This window comes from Orbicella franksi, chromosome 14 (genome assembly GCF_964199315.1).
Source record: "Orbicella franksi chromosome 14, jaOrbFran1.1, whole genome shotgun sequence".
Lineage (NCBI taxonomy): Eukaryota > Metazoa > Cnidaria > Anthozoa > Scleractinia > Merulinidae > Orbicella > Orbicella franksi.
The window spans coordinates 9,680,980-9,697,675 of record NC_138158.1 but is presented as its reverse complement, the minus strand read 5'-3'; the positions used below and the strand labels follow the sequence as shown (position 1 = coordinate 9,697,675).

Sequence of the window (16,696 nt, the reverse complement as noted above, 5' to 3'; positions counted from 1 at the left end):
AGGTATTTTAATCAGTAAAGCTCTGTTTTGGTTTAGTCAATCTTTCCTGCGAAATAAACGTCGATTTTTGCAGTTATTATATCACTAATTTCTTTGCTTTTGTTAATATTTACTTTACTGTCAGTCACGAAGCGTTAATGGTCGATAGATCAATTGACCATTCTCTTTATCGTGTCAAAAAGTGTGATAAGGACATTAAACTCTTGCCGACATCGTAGTGGAAAACAACAACTGAATTTTTCAACAATTACAATTAACACCGTAAAATGCGAGATGATTTGAGAGAAAAATACATTTTGTGGCGATTTAATTGTTATGTTAATGCAAGGTAATTACTATTGAAGGTTTTGTTGCATTTCTAAAGCATCTTATCATCAGCTTTAATTAACGTGCGAACATATTGGTCCACGTATTACAGTACGTAAAAGATAAAAACTAAAGAAACTAAACGGAAAATGGGGTATCTGGTGTTGCTCTCACGGGATCTGCTTTGATCGAGTTTCGCTGGATTTAACTCATTTGTCAAGGTATGAGCTATTTTCTGTTTGTTTTTGTCTCAATAATAAGAGACATTAAGTCTTGGTATGTCGATGAATTGTATGAATTCTGTGCTCCAAAAGTTCGACGTAGCTTATAGCTTCGGAACAATTCGTGTTCATATTTGTGTTGGTTTTCTTCCAGTTCATACGATTGATACTTGCAGCCCTAAACATTAACGGACTATATCGTGTAGGAGTCTATATATACATATCTATCATTCAACTTATTAATTTTCAGTATAAGACGTCTGATTCTCAAAACGGTTAGATGTGGTCCCCTCCACTCCACTCAGTCAACATTCAGTCACATAACAACTTTGGTCCCTTTCACGCGTCACGACTGTGATCAAAATTATTTTACGTTCATGCAATAATTCATGCCATCACTCTTGAACAACAAATTTACGGATTAATATTTTCAAATCCTGCAACTTGTACAGACTTTAAGGGTAAAGAATACTGAAGGCAATGGAACCTGGGAGCTGACGCATTTTACTTATAGGTAGAATTAAAGGCCTAAAATCGCCAAAATTTACTTCGAGTTCGCAGCGCCCAACCACAGCACAAAATTAACATTTACTATAGAACAAAGATTACCAAAGGTTAATTCGGGTAATACATGATGTCTCACGGGTCATGTTTAAGACAGAAGTTGCGTTCACGTGGGCGTGAAAAAAAAAAAATGGAAATAACTAGTTACAAATAACTAAGAACTTAAGGCTCGTTTCACGGAAAAATAAATAGCCCAATCACACTTCATGCAAAAAGTGTAGCTAGGAGACCGTCTTACTTTTTTTATGTTAAAACTGAAAAGATTAAACATTATTCTTCCAACTATATGTTTGTTTATATCAGTTTTCACACATCATTTGTGACGAATTGTGAACGCAGAACTGCCTTCGAATGAAAACCACATTTGAGACAGCAACTTGTTTATTCACAGAATCGTTACGCACTCGTCGATAGCAAAAACTTTGATACAAGTCCATACAGAAGAAGATACAATAAGACGTTACAACACGAAACGAGGAGATGAGGTCAGGTCAGTCAGGTGAGGTGAGGTCAGGTGAGGTGAGGTGGGGTGGGGTGAGGTGAGGTGAGGTGAGGTGAAGTGAGGTGAGGTGAGGTGAGGTGAGGTGAGGTGAGGTGAGGTGAGGTGAGGTGAGGTGAGGTGAGGTGAGGTGAGGTGAGGTAACGAAAACTAGGCAAAATAGAAAAGCAAAACATAGAATTGCAACACGCCGAGTACCAAAATATAAACAGAAATTACAGCAATAATTGAGTTCGAAATAACAGAAAACTTACAACTTAATTTCAACAAATGTTCTTTAAGGCGCAAGCAGTCCGTGAAACCGAAAGGGTAAACCGTACATAACTGTAAGAACTAACCGTTCGACCGTGAAAATATTAATGTACCTTAGAAAACGATTCAGTTTGAAAGCAGATCCATAACACGAAGCAAAATATTAACTTTACTGAGTTTGGACCAAAACAGAGAGCAAATAGGACTTGCGGTGGCCTCATGGTTAATGCGTTCGTCTCCTGATCGATCGGTGCGGGTTGGAGCCCTAGCCGGGGACATTGTGTTGTGTTCTTAGGGCAAGACACTTTACTCTCACAGTGTCTCGCGCCACCCAGGTGTATAAATGGGTACCGACGAATTTAATTCTGGGAGTAACCCTGTGATGGACTAGCATCCAATCCCGGGACGGGGGGATTAGAAATCCTCCTAGTCGCTTCATGCAATGGAAACTGGGATAAGCTCCGGCCTGATGGACCACTTGGCCCATATGCAGGCTTTACCCTATCAAATAAAACTGATAAAAATTTTATTGCGTAGGATCATTAACTAAAATGGATGAAGTGGAGATAACTGATCTGTGTGTCCGCACAGAAGTGGGTATCAGTCCACACGAGCTTGGAAAACTCCAAGAGCTTTACATCACCATGCGACTGAGAACATCCATCAAGAGAGCTGGCGAGACAGATCGCGTCGAAGATACCATAAACAACAAGACCATTACAAAAGAAGTTCTCTTTCACGTCGAAAACAAGAAATACAACCTAATCGAAGCAGTCGCGACTGATGTAGCGCGTATCTGCGTGGTGCGGCATGGTGTACCTTCGGTTAAAGTGATCATCGCAAAACCAAACGCCTTACGCTTTGCTAAAGGCTCATCTGTGACCATTGAACGATGCTGGGAAGATTTTGACTGGCACGAGGCCCATATATTACTCGGTTCCAACAAGGATCCTCTGCATAGTTTGTCACAGGCCATAAGTTTGTTAAAAGAGAAGGTCAATATTACTAAGATGTCGAAAGCTTTTTGGACCAAGCCTGTTATGGTTGAAGATGGGGCCGATGACTTCGTCAACATGGCTGTCGCTGTCAAGACTAAGCTTGATATTGCTGGGTAAGTAGGAATGTAATTTCGCACAATGTTTCAGAGCAAGACGTTTTAATTTTATTTACTTGTGTCCGGGCCCAAGGTACTCCCCATATAATGGCTTATACAGTGAAGCTCCGCCCGAGAGGGGTACCTTTTTCAGGCTTCAGGATTTCACTAGTTTAAGTATATGAAAGGGTAGGAAAATCTGTCATTTACTTATTTTAAGGGGCCTTAAATTAAAATATTTCAAAGAGACGCACCTTATAACTGTATCATTTCATTTATTAGGCACTACATGAAAATGACAAGACCACTTCCTTTTATGGCGATTTATTCATGTCGAAAGCAATTCGCCTTTGGATTCACATTGTACTTCGCTAAACGATTGGCTCAAAAAACTTTTGCCACTTTGTCATCCAATCGGGAATAAAAGCAAAACTTATCGTCACTTGCTCGCACATGTTTTTCCGCGCTTTCTGACGGTTAGACGGTCTCAGTTCTTCGTCCTTTCGGCCAGGGTTACTTTGCATTTGGTTTTACTATGCTCAATGCCCAGTTCCCTATTCCTTCTATGAGACGCGCTTGCAGGGAACCATCAGGTCTACATATGCTAACTCCAGTGATTCTTTCCTTCAGATTAAGACGCGTTTTATTTGATGTTGAAAGCCAGTTGGGACGGGTACGTACAACCGGCATTCCTTCAAGTACAATTGTAATCGACTTGGATCTTTCCTTTTATGGAAACGACGTCACCGAATATGCGTTGGATTTTGCAACGCATGGTAAACGAAGGCTTGTACCTCATCCTGAAACGCTGAAAGAACCCCACGTGATCATTTCCTTGGCTGACGTCACTCCCGACTTTGTTCATCCACAAACAAAAAAGTCACTTGAGACGATGGCAAAGGACATCAGTGGCCAAGAAGATTTCACATCGTTGTTCCCCACTGTTCAAGAAGAGGACTATTTGGGAATAGTTTACAATACCAGGAAGAATGCTTCCGGGGGAAAGCCCAGCTACTTGACGCAAACAAACGTCAATCTTCTGCTAAAAGACGGCCACGCCGAGATTTCTACATCGATGTGTAACGGTAGCCTCCTCCCCACTGGAATATCCCTGGGAAGAGACCCTTCGGAATCGGATGCATCTGGGCACAATGGGGATAACCTATCAGGATTGACAAATTCATTCTCTGACGTGTGCCTAGATAATGGTTTCTCAACCTCTAGATATCTCTTCATCAGCGATGCAGGTCATCAATTAAGTGATAACTCAAGACGTGGTAAAAACCCTTTGTCAAATGAACATCTGTCTGTTAGGGTACCATCGGTGGCACTGGTAACAGGCGCTGCTAAAAGACTTGGTGCTTGTATCGCCAGAAAATTGCATGCATCAGGATACAGAGTTGTCATTCACTACAACAAGTCTCAAGATGAGGCGAATAATCTTTTGAGAGAACTTAACAGGTAAATTGAGCTTATCATGCTTATGTAGGCTATCATGAGCTCTGGGTGGTTTATTTGTCAGGGCGCTGCACCAGGCAGAAGACCTTGCTAGGGTCGCTGTGTTTTGTTCGTGGGAAAAACGTTTTACTCTTGCTTACAGTGCCTCTCTCTATCCAAATGTATAATTTAATGCTCGGGGTAACCCTGCTTTAGTTCAGCTACCATTCAGTGTAATGAGGAATAGAATACCTCTAACTGCTTACTAAGGATAAGTCACTACAAGCTTCGACGATGGTGGAGGAAACTTTATATCGATGTACCCTCTTCCTAGGACCATGAAGAACTGGAAAAATGAAATAGTTTAATCTCTACAAGCTATTTTCTTTTAAAAGGTTGCGAAAGTCAAATAGTAATATTGAGACGGCAAAATCGCTTTTTAAAACCTCTGAACTTGAGCCGTTTCTTTAATTTATTCAAATTTCAGCGTTCGAAGCAACTCAGTCTCTTTGGTTCAAGGAGACTTGACGTGCGATGTAAGCAACACCGCCCAAAGAATCATCAGTGAGGCCGTGGGAGTCTGGGGGAGACTTGATGTCTTAATTAACAACGCTTCTCAGTTCTACGCTACTCCAGTTGGCTCTGTTATGGAGAAAGAGTGGGAAGACTTGGTCCGAGCTAATCTAACCTCACCATTCTTCCTTTCACAGGTAACACTGACATTCAGTTAGGATCCTTGGCATCAGTTACTTCATATATACTGATGTGGCATACCCATTACAAAAGCTTGCAAGTTGTAGTCTGTATACTTTCAAGCCGACCGAAAAAAAACCTGAGTGGAAGGTGCAGGGCCTAACTTCAAAAGATCGCGTTTCTTTCTTTCTTATTTTTTCTCTTAACCTTTAGGTAGATTGACCATCTTTTGATCGTCCTCGAGTGGCACAGAAAGCAGCCCACGTTTGTGGCGAATTATAGCACATGTAAATACTTGCGCTACAATATTACTTCATGCATTATTTAAGTTGTAGAGCACTTTTCCCTTGTTAACATAGCCTCATGTACACATAAGAGGGGTTCGGAGAACTCGAGACGGTTATGCAGACCCTCGACTGCGTCTCGGGTTTGCATTACTTTCGAGAATTCTCTCAAAGTGTTTAGATGAGGCTATGCACACACAGAAAAAGTGCTCTATTGCTTTTATAAAATAATTTTCAAGAATACGCGTGAATTTTAAACGTCACAACCGTGTCTGCATATTCTCATCAAAACACACCAATCGACCAATGAGAGCGCGCGTATTATCTCTGTTATTTTGTAAAGCTATTTAAAATATTTACATAATGTTTGTTATCTACAATAACTTGAAACTTGCAATATTTACGTATTTCTATATTTACGTATAGTTAGGCTTAAGATGTCTTGATATACTCCAAAGTTACTGAAAAATTAACTTTGCAGGAGGCGTTTCCCTTCTTAAAAGCATCCAAAGGAACAATTATAAACCTGTGTGATATCCATGGCGTGAGACCAAAGATCAATTACTCAGTGCATTCCATCTCCAAGGCTGGCCTTCACATGTGCACCTTCTCATTAGCTAAAGAGTTCGCGCCAGATGTGCACGTGAACGGTGTCGCTCCTGGGTGCATCCTGTGGCCTGAGGAATCATGGGATGGATTGTCAGTGGAGGAAAGAGAAGCGCGAATGGAAGAGAACAAGAAAAAACAAGAAGAAAGTATCAGTAAGGTGCCGTTTGGTCGGAAAGGAGAGCCTGAAAATGTTGCTGATGTTGTGTTATTTCTGAGTACATCTGCTGAGTACGTCACTGGGCAGATCATTGCAGTTGATGGAGGCCGTATCTTGCATCAGTGAGTCCCGAGCGTCAGTGAGTCCCGCGGGTCAACCAGCTGAATGTTACTGATGGTTTCCAAATTAAATATAACTCTAAATGTTCCGCCCTGAATTCTTTTCTGATTTATAGATAACATATATATGCATTTCCAAATTTTCCTTTGATGTATTTATTTGAATAGTAGTGACCAATGGTCAGCACACATTGAGCGGTAAGATAAGGTTATATGGAGACTGGTTAATATTGATGCGCATGAACAATAACCAGAAGAAATTCTGAAGGCGCGGCTTGAGCGTTCACCTCCCACCAATGTGGCCGGCGTATGATGCCGGCCCGGTCATATGTGGGTTGAGTTTATTGTTGGTTCTCGCCTTGTTCCCAGGGTTTTTCTCCGGTTTACGTTTTTCGGTTTTCCTCCCTCCGCAAAAAAAAAAAGAAGAAAATAAAAACATCTCCAAATCCTAATTCAACTGATGAGATAGAGGACCTGCATGAAAACCATGCAGCTAAGGCTGATGTGGCTTTCTCTGTAAATAAAACAAATGTAAAATTGCAGTCATAATTTTTACATTTTGTAAGCCCGACAGCGCAATTTACTCTGCAGGAATTTTTTTTCTACGCTTCTTCTTTGGACGCCTCTTTTTGACTCACCCCTCCTTGCTTTTTTTTTTTTTTTTTTGTATTATCCCACCCACGCCCCCCCCCCCCCCCCTCCCCCATTCACTTTTTCAGTGGTCCGTCACTCCTATTCTCAATCTTGGGTTGCACTGTCACGCTATAAAAAAAATAATTCGAAAACCATTCAGTGGATAAAGTCAAGAAATTGAGATGCTATAGGAGGTTGATAAAGAAGATACTTCTCCGAGTTTTAGGTCTATACGTTTTCGCAAACTTCAGATATTCGTCGAAATACTTTGCACAAATTTACAGAGCCCGGTATGGAGCTGCCATATTGGTGTACCTCGGAAAATAGTGTAAACATCTGGAACTTACTTTGGCTATTTACGCGACTGATTATCTGAACTAATCAAGCACACATTCAAAATAAGCACTTTTCCAAATACTTCAACTTCTAAAAAGGCCAAAAATCACGAGATAAGTATACATTTTTCGACAAACGCGTTCATGGCTTTATATCTCACGCACCGCCATAACCGTCTGAAATTTAAAATGTGCTTGTTTTCAGACAAAGCAAGCTATTGAGCTGAAAAGTTGTCAATAGATATAAATTTACCCCCTCTTATGCCTGATGAGCATAAAAACTTTGGCGGCTCTTTAGTTTTAAATTTTAGAAAATGACGATTTCACGGGCAAACGAAGAATTCTCTCTTGCCCTAAAGGTAATAGCGTGACGCGTGACAGGTTAGGAAATGAGATTCAAATTTCTTGAACTACCGCTGAACTGATTGACTTTTAGAAACAACGCTTTCTTCACGTCTACGGTCAGGCTACCTCAAGACAGAGAGCTGTACGCAAATCACACCATTCTAATAGCCAGAGAGCCATGTCTATCCTCGTTGAGAAAAACTGGCAAACGGTAAGACCGACTATCAGAGAAAGAAGCAAGTTTATGTTCAACAATGAACTCTTCAGCGATGTGAAGTTTGTTGCTCGAGGGGCCAATGGCGAAAGTGAAAGTAAACAAGTGATTCCCGCTCACAAGTTTGTGCTGTCGATTAGCAGTCCTGTATTTGAAGCCATGTTTTACGGTGAGCTGGCGGAGACTACAGACTCTATTGAACTGCCTGACTGTGAATACGAGAGTCTGTTGGAGCTGTTTCGCTACATTTACAGCGATGAAGTGAACTTGAGCGGAAGTAATTTGATGGGAGTGCTGTATTTGGCGAAGAAATACATGGTGCCTTCACTGGCTGATAAATGTGCGGAATATCTGCAGGATAACTTAGATCCATCGAATGTTTTCGACATCTTGCCCCAAGCACAGAAATATGAAGAGAAAAATCTGGTGGATCAATGCTGGAAAGTAATCGATAAACGAACAGAAGAGGCTCTGAAATCAGATGGATTCGCGACAATTGAGAGGTCCTTACTTGAAACAGTAGTCGCGCGCGACACTTTGAATATTCAAGAGCTAGAGTTGTTCAAAGCAGTGAATTTATGGGCGACAAAGAGATGTGAAGAACAAGGCTTATCGACAGGTGGAAGTGAAAAAAGAAGAATTCTCGGAGAACGGATTGTGAAAGGAATACGTTTTCCAGTGATGACCCAATATGAATTTGCTGCTGTTGTTCTTGACTGCAAGATACTGACACAGGACGAGACTTCTAGCCTAGTTAAATATTTGAATTCAGTTCCAGACACCCAGGTAGTATTTCCAGAGGCTAAACGAACTGGTTTGGAATTGTTCCAGCGTTGTTGCAGATTTGGTTCCGTGGCTCACACTGGCTCAGGTTATCCTTATTCACCTGATAAAAAAGACTGTCTTTTTTTTGAGGTCGACAAAGACATCTCCTTACTTGGAGTAACACTCTGCGGAAGCAGAAATTGTGAATATTCTGTTGTTCTTCGTTTATATCATGACCGTGGTGGATTCTTTGATGATGTCTGTACCACAAGAGGAAAATTTTCTTCAAAGTGTATAAAATCAATGCCAGTTTCTTACTACGGTTTCGATGTTTTCTTCGGCAGTCCAGTTGACATAAAGAAAGGTGTCAGTTACCATCTGGACGCTACCATTTCTGGCTCTGCCAACTCTTGTTTTGGTCAAAATGGTCAACCTTCTGTTGTTTGTTCAGGGGTTAAATTTGATTTTGAAAGAGGTTTTGGTATTGGTAATGAAACGACAGCTGAACGGGGACAATTTCCAGGGTTTCTTTTTATTGTAAAATAAATGGTTAATTAAATAATTGAACAATTCCTGCTCCGACTGCCAGGTAGTCAGGAAGAAACGGCACTCAGCTTTGAAATGCATCACCAATGTTCAGTAAGTTTGTCTACTCAGAGGCTTTCAATTCGACCTAAATTTGAAGCAGCGAGGAAGTTATTATGGACTTTGAAAAGATATATTTTGAACATTTCGACATCGTGATGTAAAGTCTGTGTTAATACAAGAGAGGACGCTATGGCCAGTGCTTATTTTAATAGGGGTTCTTATAATTATATAATGTAGAATTGATTGTTTCTTCGTTAATTTTGCAAGTGCATGTAATTAATTGTAATTTAGTAGTTGCAACTAGAATATTCTACAATATTAATATAAGTGAATTATATCGACATTTGATTCCTGAATGCCAATTCAGTACTTAACAAATGGCTTGCATGCTTGCTTTCGATATATAATTTCTTCATTTTTGCTTATTTTATTGAACACATTTTTTATCATTTTATTGAATAGTTTTCCTGTCGAATAAAGTGCAACAAACACTGAAACTGGCTCCAGGTCACTTTGATCACATAAATAGCACGTGATTCCGGTTTTGCTTACGAATGAGAGGTTGTCTAATATAGACAAACTGATACGTTGCGAGAAAAACCTGAGTCGCAATCCTCGTGGTTTAACCGACCGTAAAAATTCAAAACTGCACCAGACAACGGGACCAACTTAACTACATTTGTAGTAAAATATTTTTAAGTCATATCAGAGCGAGGATATAACGACCGTAGAAAACGTCTTTGGTTCGCATATTGTACGATTCGTAGATTCAGTCCAAACGATCCGTATATGAATCAAAAACTGACTTTGCACGTTGTACAAACTCTATATACAGATCATTCATCAGGGTACCAAAACGGGGGGTAGGAGGGGTACCTGGAGCCCTGGTGCCTGAACGTTTTGCGTGTGGGGCCCGGAGCCCCATCATTTCACGGCCTGGAGATCTGATCTTGCTGTGGAGCCTGGAGTCCAAATTAATGGAATCTAGTAGGGAGACAGTGTAACAGATAAGAGAAACACGCATTTTGTATCACATTCCAAATGTGTTTCTCTGTTTTCTGGAGTTTACTTGCCTCCCATTTAATTTAGTTAAAATCTTTGTTCATTAAAGTGAGAAATCAGTTATCAAAAAAATCATTAAAGAGAAGTGCAACAGATAAGAGAAACAGGAATTTTGTATCACATTCCACATGTATCACATTTCTTGTTTTTCTGAAGTTTGCTTGCCTCCTATTTAATTCAGTTAAACTCTTTGTTCATTAAGATGAGAGTTGACCGAAAAAAAATCAGTTATCAGAAAAACATTAAATAGACTACCACGTTGCATTGGATTAAAGGACTTAAAAGGGTCAGCCACATATTGCAAATAGTCAGTTAAGTGGCTGTTAATAATTAACTGAAGGCCTTAAATGGATAAAACCTCTCCTAGTTGACCCCTTTTAGAGAAAAAAAGCGTATGATTAAATGCTAAACCCTTATTTTCTTGAAAGTCTTTGTTTTGTACTGTTTATCACCATACAAAGCAAGCATCTTAATACCTTGTAAGCAACTGCAAATGGAAATTAATTTCAGTGTATTCATTTATAATATCTACCAACGTACCTTACAAATCCAGGCGAAAACGAGCTCGTATTGTCCTTCCAATGTGTCACGACGAATTGGTGGCAATTTACTCCGGGAAATAAGTAAGCACATATGTTTATACTTGAAAGTCTAGGGTTTAAAATTTTGCCATGCTTAATTATAATTACAGAATACCAGGGAGAATGCAATATTCGAGTCAGACACTAAATATTACAAAAATATCAAATACCATTTACCCGGCGTTCAGTTGGCTGTCTGCTTCCTCCGCAAGCATGATTGCTACCCGGGGAGGGGGGAGGGGGAATTCCTCTATAAAAAGGACCGTCGGAAATTTTGAAAAGAAAATTAAACCCTAAGAGGTCCCAAGGTACTGTTTTGTGGGCATGGCTTGAATTCGTTTCACACCTAAGAGGTACCAATTTTAAAACAACACATTACCTCCTGTAATATTTTTTCGGCAAAATACCCTGAAAGGTAGCGCGAAAGCTCTTTTTGTGGATTTTTTGAACCTGAATATCCTAGCTAAGAGACACCAAACACCGCATTTTTAAACCTTAAATTAAAAGGTACGAAGAGCACCCCCGCTCTTTTTATATGGGAGACCCCCCAGGGATTGTTAGCACTAGTTGCCACCGCTAGATTCATCCGCGAGCTACATGCAGCCCAAGCTCAGTACGCGAGCGTCGTTATCACTTCAGAGATACCCCGGTAGTTTCGCTACAAAGCCGTTTCGCTATAAGTTATAAGCTAAATTAAATTCTCCCTGTGGCCTGAAGCGCATGGCGTTGAATTCAGGATCGCATGTAACAGAGTGTCAAATTGTAAATGATCAAATATTCACCGATCACAGAATTAATAGAAAACTCAGTGTGATGGTTTTGGCCTAAACAAAACATAAACAGCAAGAATATTAAACTAAAAAGGTTGAAGTAATAATATTTCAACCGAAAAAGTTTATTTTCGACGAATTTCAAACGAGTAATAAAGGCTAAAACCTTTTTGTCTGTAACTTGACTACAAATGTCAGTTGTCAGTTAAATTTTCGAGTAGTTTTCAGTTCTCATTTTTTTTCCGCCATTTTTTTGTCAGTTAACCCCACCCAGACCCTCAGAGGAGTGGTGTCGGGTGGAGTGGAGTAGAGTCCGGTTTTTAGCAAGGGTGGTGTGGTGGAATATAGCGAAGTTGGGGCGTGCTGTGGTGTAGGGTGGCGAAATGTAGTGCAGTGCAGGGGTGGTTCGGTATGGTGAGGGGTGGTGTACTTTAAGCTGGCCAAGAAAGAAATGCTGCGTAGTAGAGGCTGAATTTTCATTCCTTTGATTACTGCACCGTTGAAGCTTTTCCTACATCTCTCGCTAAGTCTTATGTACAAGAAGCGAATAGGAATAGTTCTTTGAAATCTCTAGGCTACTGGCAGCCGGTCATTCCTCTTCAGCAACGGTTAGACGAGTGCCGTTATCCAACAAGCGTAGAATTTATTTTCCGTTCAGCCGGGCATTAACGCACCGCATTTTTAGTTGATACAATTTAGGTACCCTATCTAAGGATCGCACCATGATCACAATGCCAACAGGAGCACAAATGATAATCTATATAAGGATCGGGAACCTCAAAAACTATGTTCTATCCCGCGGCACATACCCATATGGCCCATATATTGGAGTACCTTACCCCACCCCCCCCCCCCCAAGAGGGGGTTTCACCCCTACATTTGGAATCGATTTTGTACACACGTGTAGTCGCTGCATTAGTCTGGCAAACGATGGAAAGAGCACAATGACTTTGAAACGTACAGCTGAACAATCTTGATATAATTAGGACTCTCGTGAAAGTTGAGACGATAAAAGTTAATTGTATAGCTGTCGTTTCTGATTTTTTTGTGTTTTATCAGTGGCAGAAAAAATATCGAGGCTGAAATTTGCGAAATTTTAAGAATATTTTAAGAATAACCCCGAGGCTCAGATTTGGGAAAGAATATAATTTTGTGCGTTGAGCGCAATACAACGCATGCTTATATGTTTTTTTAACTTAACCATAAAAACGTTTTTCCTTTCTCTAAACGGGATAACTGGCCAAAAAAACAACCGTGACTAGCTGTATGCTCGATGCTGACAACATTTCTCCAATGCGTGTCATATCACGCTCTATTGTCTGCGGTCTGGCTCCAAAATTACTTTAACGCTATCAAAGTCATGAGGGGACAGATAATCTGACGTTGCGTTTACATAGTCCTTGTTGTATTCCTACTGATCTAAGGGTATTCACAAGAATATTTTCAGCCTAAAATCGGCAGAAAAATAAGAATATTTAACCTGGGCCGGAAAAACAATATTCTTATTTGAAAAAGAGTGTTGTTGTCTGAGGTTTGTTATAGAAGTCAGTAAACTGAAAAGGCTCAGAATTTATCTCATTCCAAGTGCCCTGGCCTGCGGCTAAATATCATATTTTAGAACAGAATGTTCTGGAACAAGTGTTCCCGTCAGAGGCCTGTCAAATCCGGCAGAAAAGAAACAAATGATTTTTCCAATCCTTGGTGACCAACCACTCCTTTTGAGAGACTTTCTTGGAACAGAAGACCAAAACGAGAATCAATAATTATCATGACCACTTATTTTTAAAATTGCTAACCACTCGTTAATATCTGGTTTTAATCGCGGGTCGAACTCGCCTGAATAAGCTGATATCATATAAACAACACGGTCTGTCGAGTCACCTTATGACTCTGTTAAAGCAAGAAAAACAACTCAAAATCTGTTTCTTACTTCATGCTACGCCTTTTCATTGAAATAAGTAATTACCACCAGCTACGCAAGTTGGGTAGATTGTTTCAGACGCTCGGTCAGTTGAGAAGCAAACTGGTTTGCCGTCTATTTTGTCCGTATACCTCATACTCTCTTGCCCTGAGGTATAATCCTGACGCGTGACAGGTTAGTAAATGAGATTCAAATTTCTTGAACTACCGCTGAACTGATTGACGTTTAGGAACAACGCTTTCTTCACGTCTACAGTCAGGCTACTTCGAGACAGAGAGCTGTACGTAAATCACACCATTCTTAGCCAGAGAGCCATGTCTATCCTCGTTGAGAAAAACTGGCAAACAGTAAGACCGACGATCAGAGAAAGAAACAAGTTTATGTTCAACAACGAACTCCTCAGCGACGTGAAGTTTGTTGCTCGAGGGGTCAATGGCGAAAGTGAAAGCAAACAAGTGATTCCTGCTCACAAGTTTGTGCTGTCGATTAGCAGTCCTGTATTTGAAGCCATGTTTTACGGTGAGCTGGCGGAGACTACAGACTCTATTGAACTGCCTGAATGTAAACACGAGAGTCTGTTGGAGTTGTTTCGTTACATGTACAGCGATGAAGTAAACTTGAGCGGAAGTAATTTGATGGGAGTGCTGTATTTGGCGAAGAAATACATGGTGCCTTCACTGGCTGATAAATGTGCAGAATATCTACAGGATAATTTAGATCCATCGAATGTTTTCGACATCTTGCCCCAAGCACAGAAATATGAACAGGAAAAACTGGTGGATCAATGCTGGAAAGTAATCGATGAACAGACAGAAGAGGCTCTGAAATCAGATGGATTTGCGACAATTGAGAGGTCCTTACTTGAAACAGTAGTCGCGCGCGACACTTTGAATATTCAAGAGATAGAGTTGTTCAAAGCAGTGAATTTGTGGGCGACAAAGAGATGCGAAGAAGCAGGCTTATCGACAGATGGAAGTGAAAAAAGAAGAATTCTCGGAGAACGGATTGTGAAAGGAATACGCTTTCCAGTGATGACCCAATATGAATTTGTTTCGGTAGTTCTTGACTGCAAGATACTGACACAGGACGAGACTTCTAGCGTAGTTAAATATTTGCATTCAGTTCCAGACACTCAAGTAGTATTTCCAGAGGCTAAACGAACTGGTTTGGAATCGTTCCAGCGTTGTTGCAGATTTGGTTCCGTGGCTCACACTGGCTCAGGTTATCCTTATTCACCTCATAAACGAGACTGTCTTTATTTTGAGGTCGACAAAGACATCTCCTTACTTGGAGTAACACTCTGCGGAAGCAGAAATTGTGAATATTCTGTTGCTCTACATTTAGAACGGTTCGAAAATTGGTTCTATCGTGATGTCTGTACCACAAGAGGAAAATTTTCTTCAAAGTGTATAAAATCAATGCCAGTTTCTTACTACGGTTTCGATGTTTTCTTCGACAGTCCAGTTGTCATAAAGGGGGGTGTCAGATACCATCTGGAAGCTAGCATTTCTGGCTCTGCCAACTCTTGTTTTGGTCAAAATGGTCAACTTTCTGTTGTTTGTTCAGAGGTTAAGTTTGGAGACAGTTCTTACAGTAGTAATGGAACGACAGCTGATCGAGGACAATTTTCAGGGTTTCTTTTTATTGTAAAATGAATGGTTAATTAAATAATTAAACGATTCCATCTCGACTAACAGATAGTCAGGAAGAAACGACTCTCAGTTTTGAAATACATCACCCATGTTCAGTATAAATGTCAATTCAGAGGCTTTCAATTCAACCTAAATTTGAAGCAGCTAGGGGAACAAAGTCTGTTAATTAATACAAGAGAGCACGTTAAGGCCAGTGCTTACTTAACTAGGGGTTCTTATATAATGTAGAATTATTGTTTCTTCGTTAATTTTGCAATTGCATGTAATTTTGTAACTTAGTAGTTGCAACTAGAATAGTCTACAATATTAATATAAATGAATTACATCGAGATTTGATTCCTGAATGCCATGCAATTCAGTACTTAACTAATGGCTTGTATACTTGCGTTGGATAGATAATTACTTCATTTTTGCCTATTTTATTGAACACATTTTTGATCATTTTATTGAATAGTTTTTCTGTCGAATAAAGCGCAACAAACACTGAAACTGGCTCAACATCACTTTGATCACATAAATCTGAGCACGTGATTCCGTTCCTGTTTTTAATTTGCCAAACAGACCGACATTGCTTACAAATGAGAGGCTGTCTATTACAGACAAATTGATACGTTGCGAGAAAAACCTGAGTCACAATCCTCGTGGTTTAACCGACCGCAGAGATCGAAATTTGCGATGCAAAAACTGCACTAGACAAAGGGACCAACTTAACCACATTTATGTTAAAACATTTTAAAGTCATTTCAGAGCGAGGATATAACGATGGTAGAAAATGTTTTTGGTTCGTATACTGTACCATTCGAAGATTCAATCTGAACGTTCCATATATGGATCAAACACTGACTTTGCACGTTATACAAACTCTATATACAGATCATTCATCAGGGTCCCAAAACGGGGGGTAGGAGGGGTACCTGGAGACCTGGTGCCTGAACGTTTTGCGTGTTGGGCCCGGAGCCCCATCATTTCACGGCCTGGAGATCTGATCTTTTTTAGGTACGGTGTCCGGAGCCATGAAAGTCTTGCTGTGGAGCCTGGAGTCCAAATTAATGGAATCTAGTAGGGAGACAGTGTAACAGATAAGAGAAACACGCATTATGTATCACATTCCAAATGTGTTTCTCTGTTTTCTGGAGTTTACTTGCCTCCCATTTAATTTAGCTAAAATCTTTGTTCATTAAAGTGAGAAATCAGTTATCAAAAAATTCATTAAAGAGAAGCGCAACAGATAAGAGAAAGAGGCATTTTGTATCACATTCCACATGTATCACATTTCTTGTTTTTCTGAAGTTTGCTTGCCTCCTATTTAATTCAGTTAAAGTCTTTGTTCATTAAGATGAGAGTTGACCGAAAAAAACCAGTTATAAAAAAAACATTAAATAGACTACCACGTTGCATTGGATCAAAGGACTTAAAAGGGTCAGCCACATATTGCACCCCTTGATTTGCAAATAGTCAGTTAAGTGGCTGTTAATAATTAACTGAAGGCCTTAACTGGATAACACCTCTCCTGGTTGACCCCTTTTATAGAAAAAAAGCATATGATTAAATGCTACACCCTTATTTTCTTAAAAGTCTTTGTTTTCTACTGTTCAT

At 40.1% G+C, this 16,696-nt stretch overlaps 3 protein-coding genes across 4 annotated transcripts in view; all 3 read left to right on the top strand.

The window, feature by feature from the left end:
• LOC145467188 (BTB/POZ domain-containing protein 6-like) overlaps positions 1 to 9,318 on the top strand; it is a 248,144-nt gene extending 238,826 nt beyond the window's left edge. Inside the window, exon 2 of one of the 2 annotated variants that reach the window (XM_081450746.1) lies at positions 7,885 to 9,318. In XM_081450746.1, the coding sequence (XP_081306872.1) occupies positions 7,921 to 9,072 (1,152 nt within the window). In that variant the 5' untranslated portion in view covers positions 7,885 to 7,920 and the 3' untranslated portion in view covers positions 9,073 to 9,318. Of the gene's footprint in view, positions 1 to 7,588 lie in introns of those variants that run through there. The other variant, XM_081450745.1, reaches the window with a different exon arrangement.
• Positions 1,440 to 6,311, top strand: LOC145468752 (uncharacterized). The gene is made up of 5 exons (XM_081452451.1): positions 1,440 to 1,576; positions 1,631 to 2,953; positions 3,566 to 4,396; positions 4,860 to 5,082; positions 5,831 to 6,311. Exons 2-5 carry the CDS (start codon positions 2,394 to 2,396, stop codon positions 6,239 to 6,241), a joined length of 2,025 nt encoding a protein of 674 aa, XP_081308577.1. The 5' UTR covers positions 1,440 to 1,576; positions 1,631 to 2,393; the 3' UTR covers positions 6,242 to 6,311.
• A 4,265-nt stretch (positions 9,319 to 13,583) lies between the features above and the next one.
• On the top strand, positions 13,584 to 15,478 carry LOC145468402 (BTB/POZ domain-containing protein 6-like). Its single transcript, XM_081452097.1, has one exon. The coding sequence runs from the start codon at positions 13,763 to 13,765 to the stop codon at positions 15,101 to 15,103; it is 1,341 nt and encodes a 446-aa protein (XP_081308223.1). The 5' UTR covers positions 13,584 to 13,762; the 3' UTR covers positions 15,104 to 15,478.
• The last annotated feature ends 1,218 nt before the right edge of the window (positions 15,479 to 16,696 follow it).

Excerpts from the sequence above, each read along its gene's own strand:
- LOC145468402 (XM_081452097.1), top strand. The coding sequence starts at position 13,763 with ATGTCTATCCTCGTTGAGAAAAACTGGCAAACAGTAAGACCGACGATC.
- LOC145468752 (XM_081452451.1), top strand. The coding sequence starts at position 2,394 with ATGGATGAAGTGGAGATAACTGATCTGTGTGTCCGCACAGAAGTGGGT. Across the intron at positions 4,397-4,859 it reads CTTTTGAGAGAACTTAACAG|CGTTCGAAGCAACTCAGTCT; the intron begins GTAAATTGAGCT and ends TTCAAATTTCAG. Across the intron at positions 5,083-5,830 it reads CACCATTCTTCCTTTCACAG|GAGGCGTTTCCCTTCTTAAA; the intron begins GTAACACTGACA and ends TTAACTTTGCAG.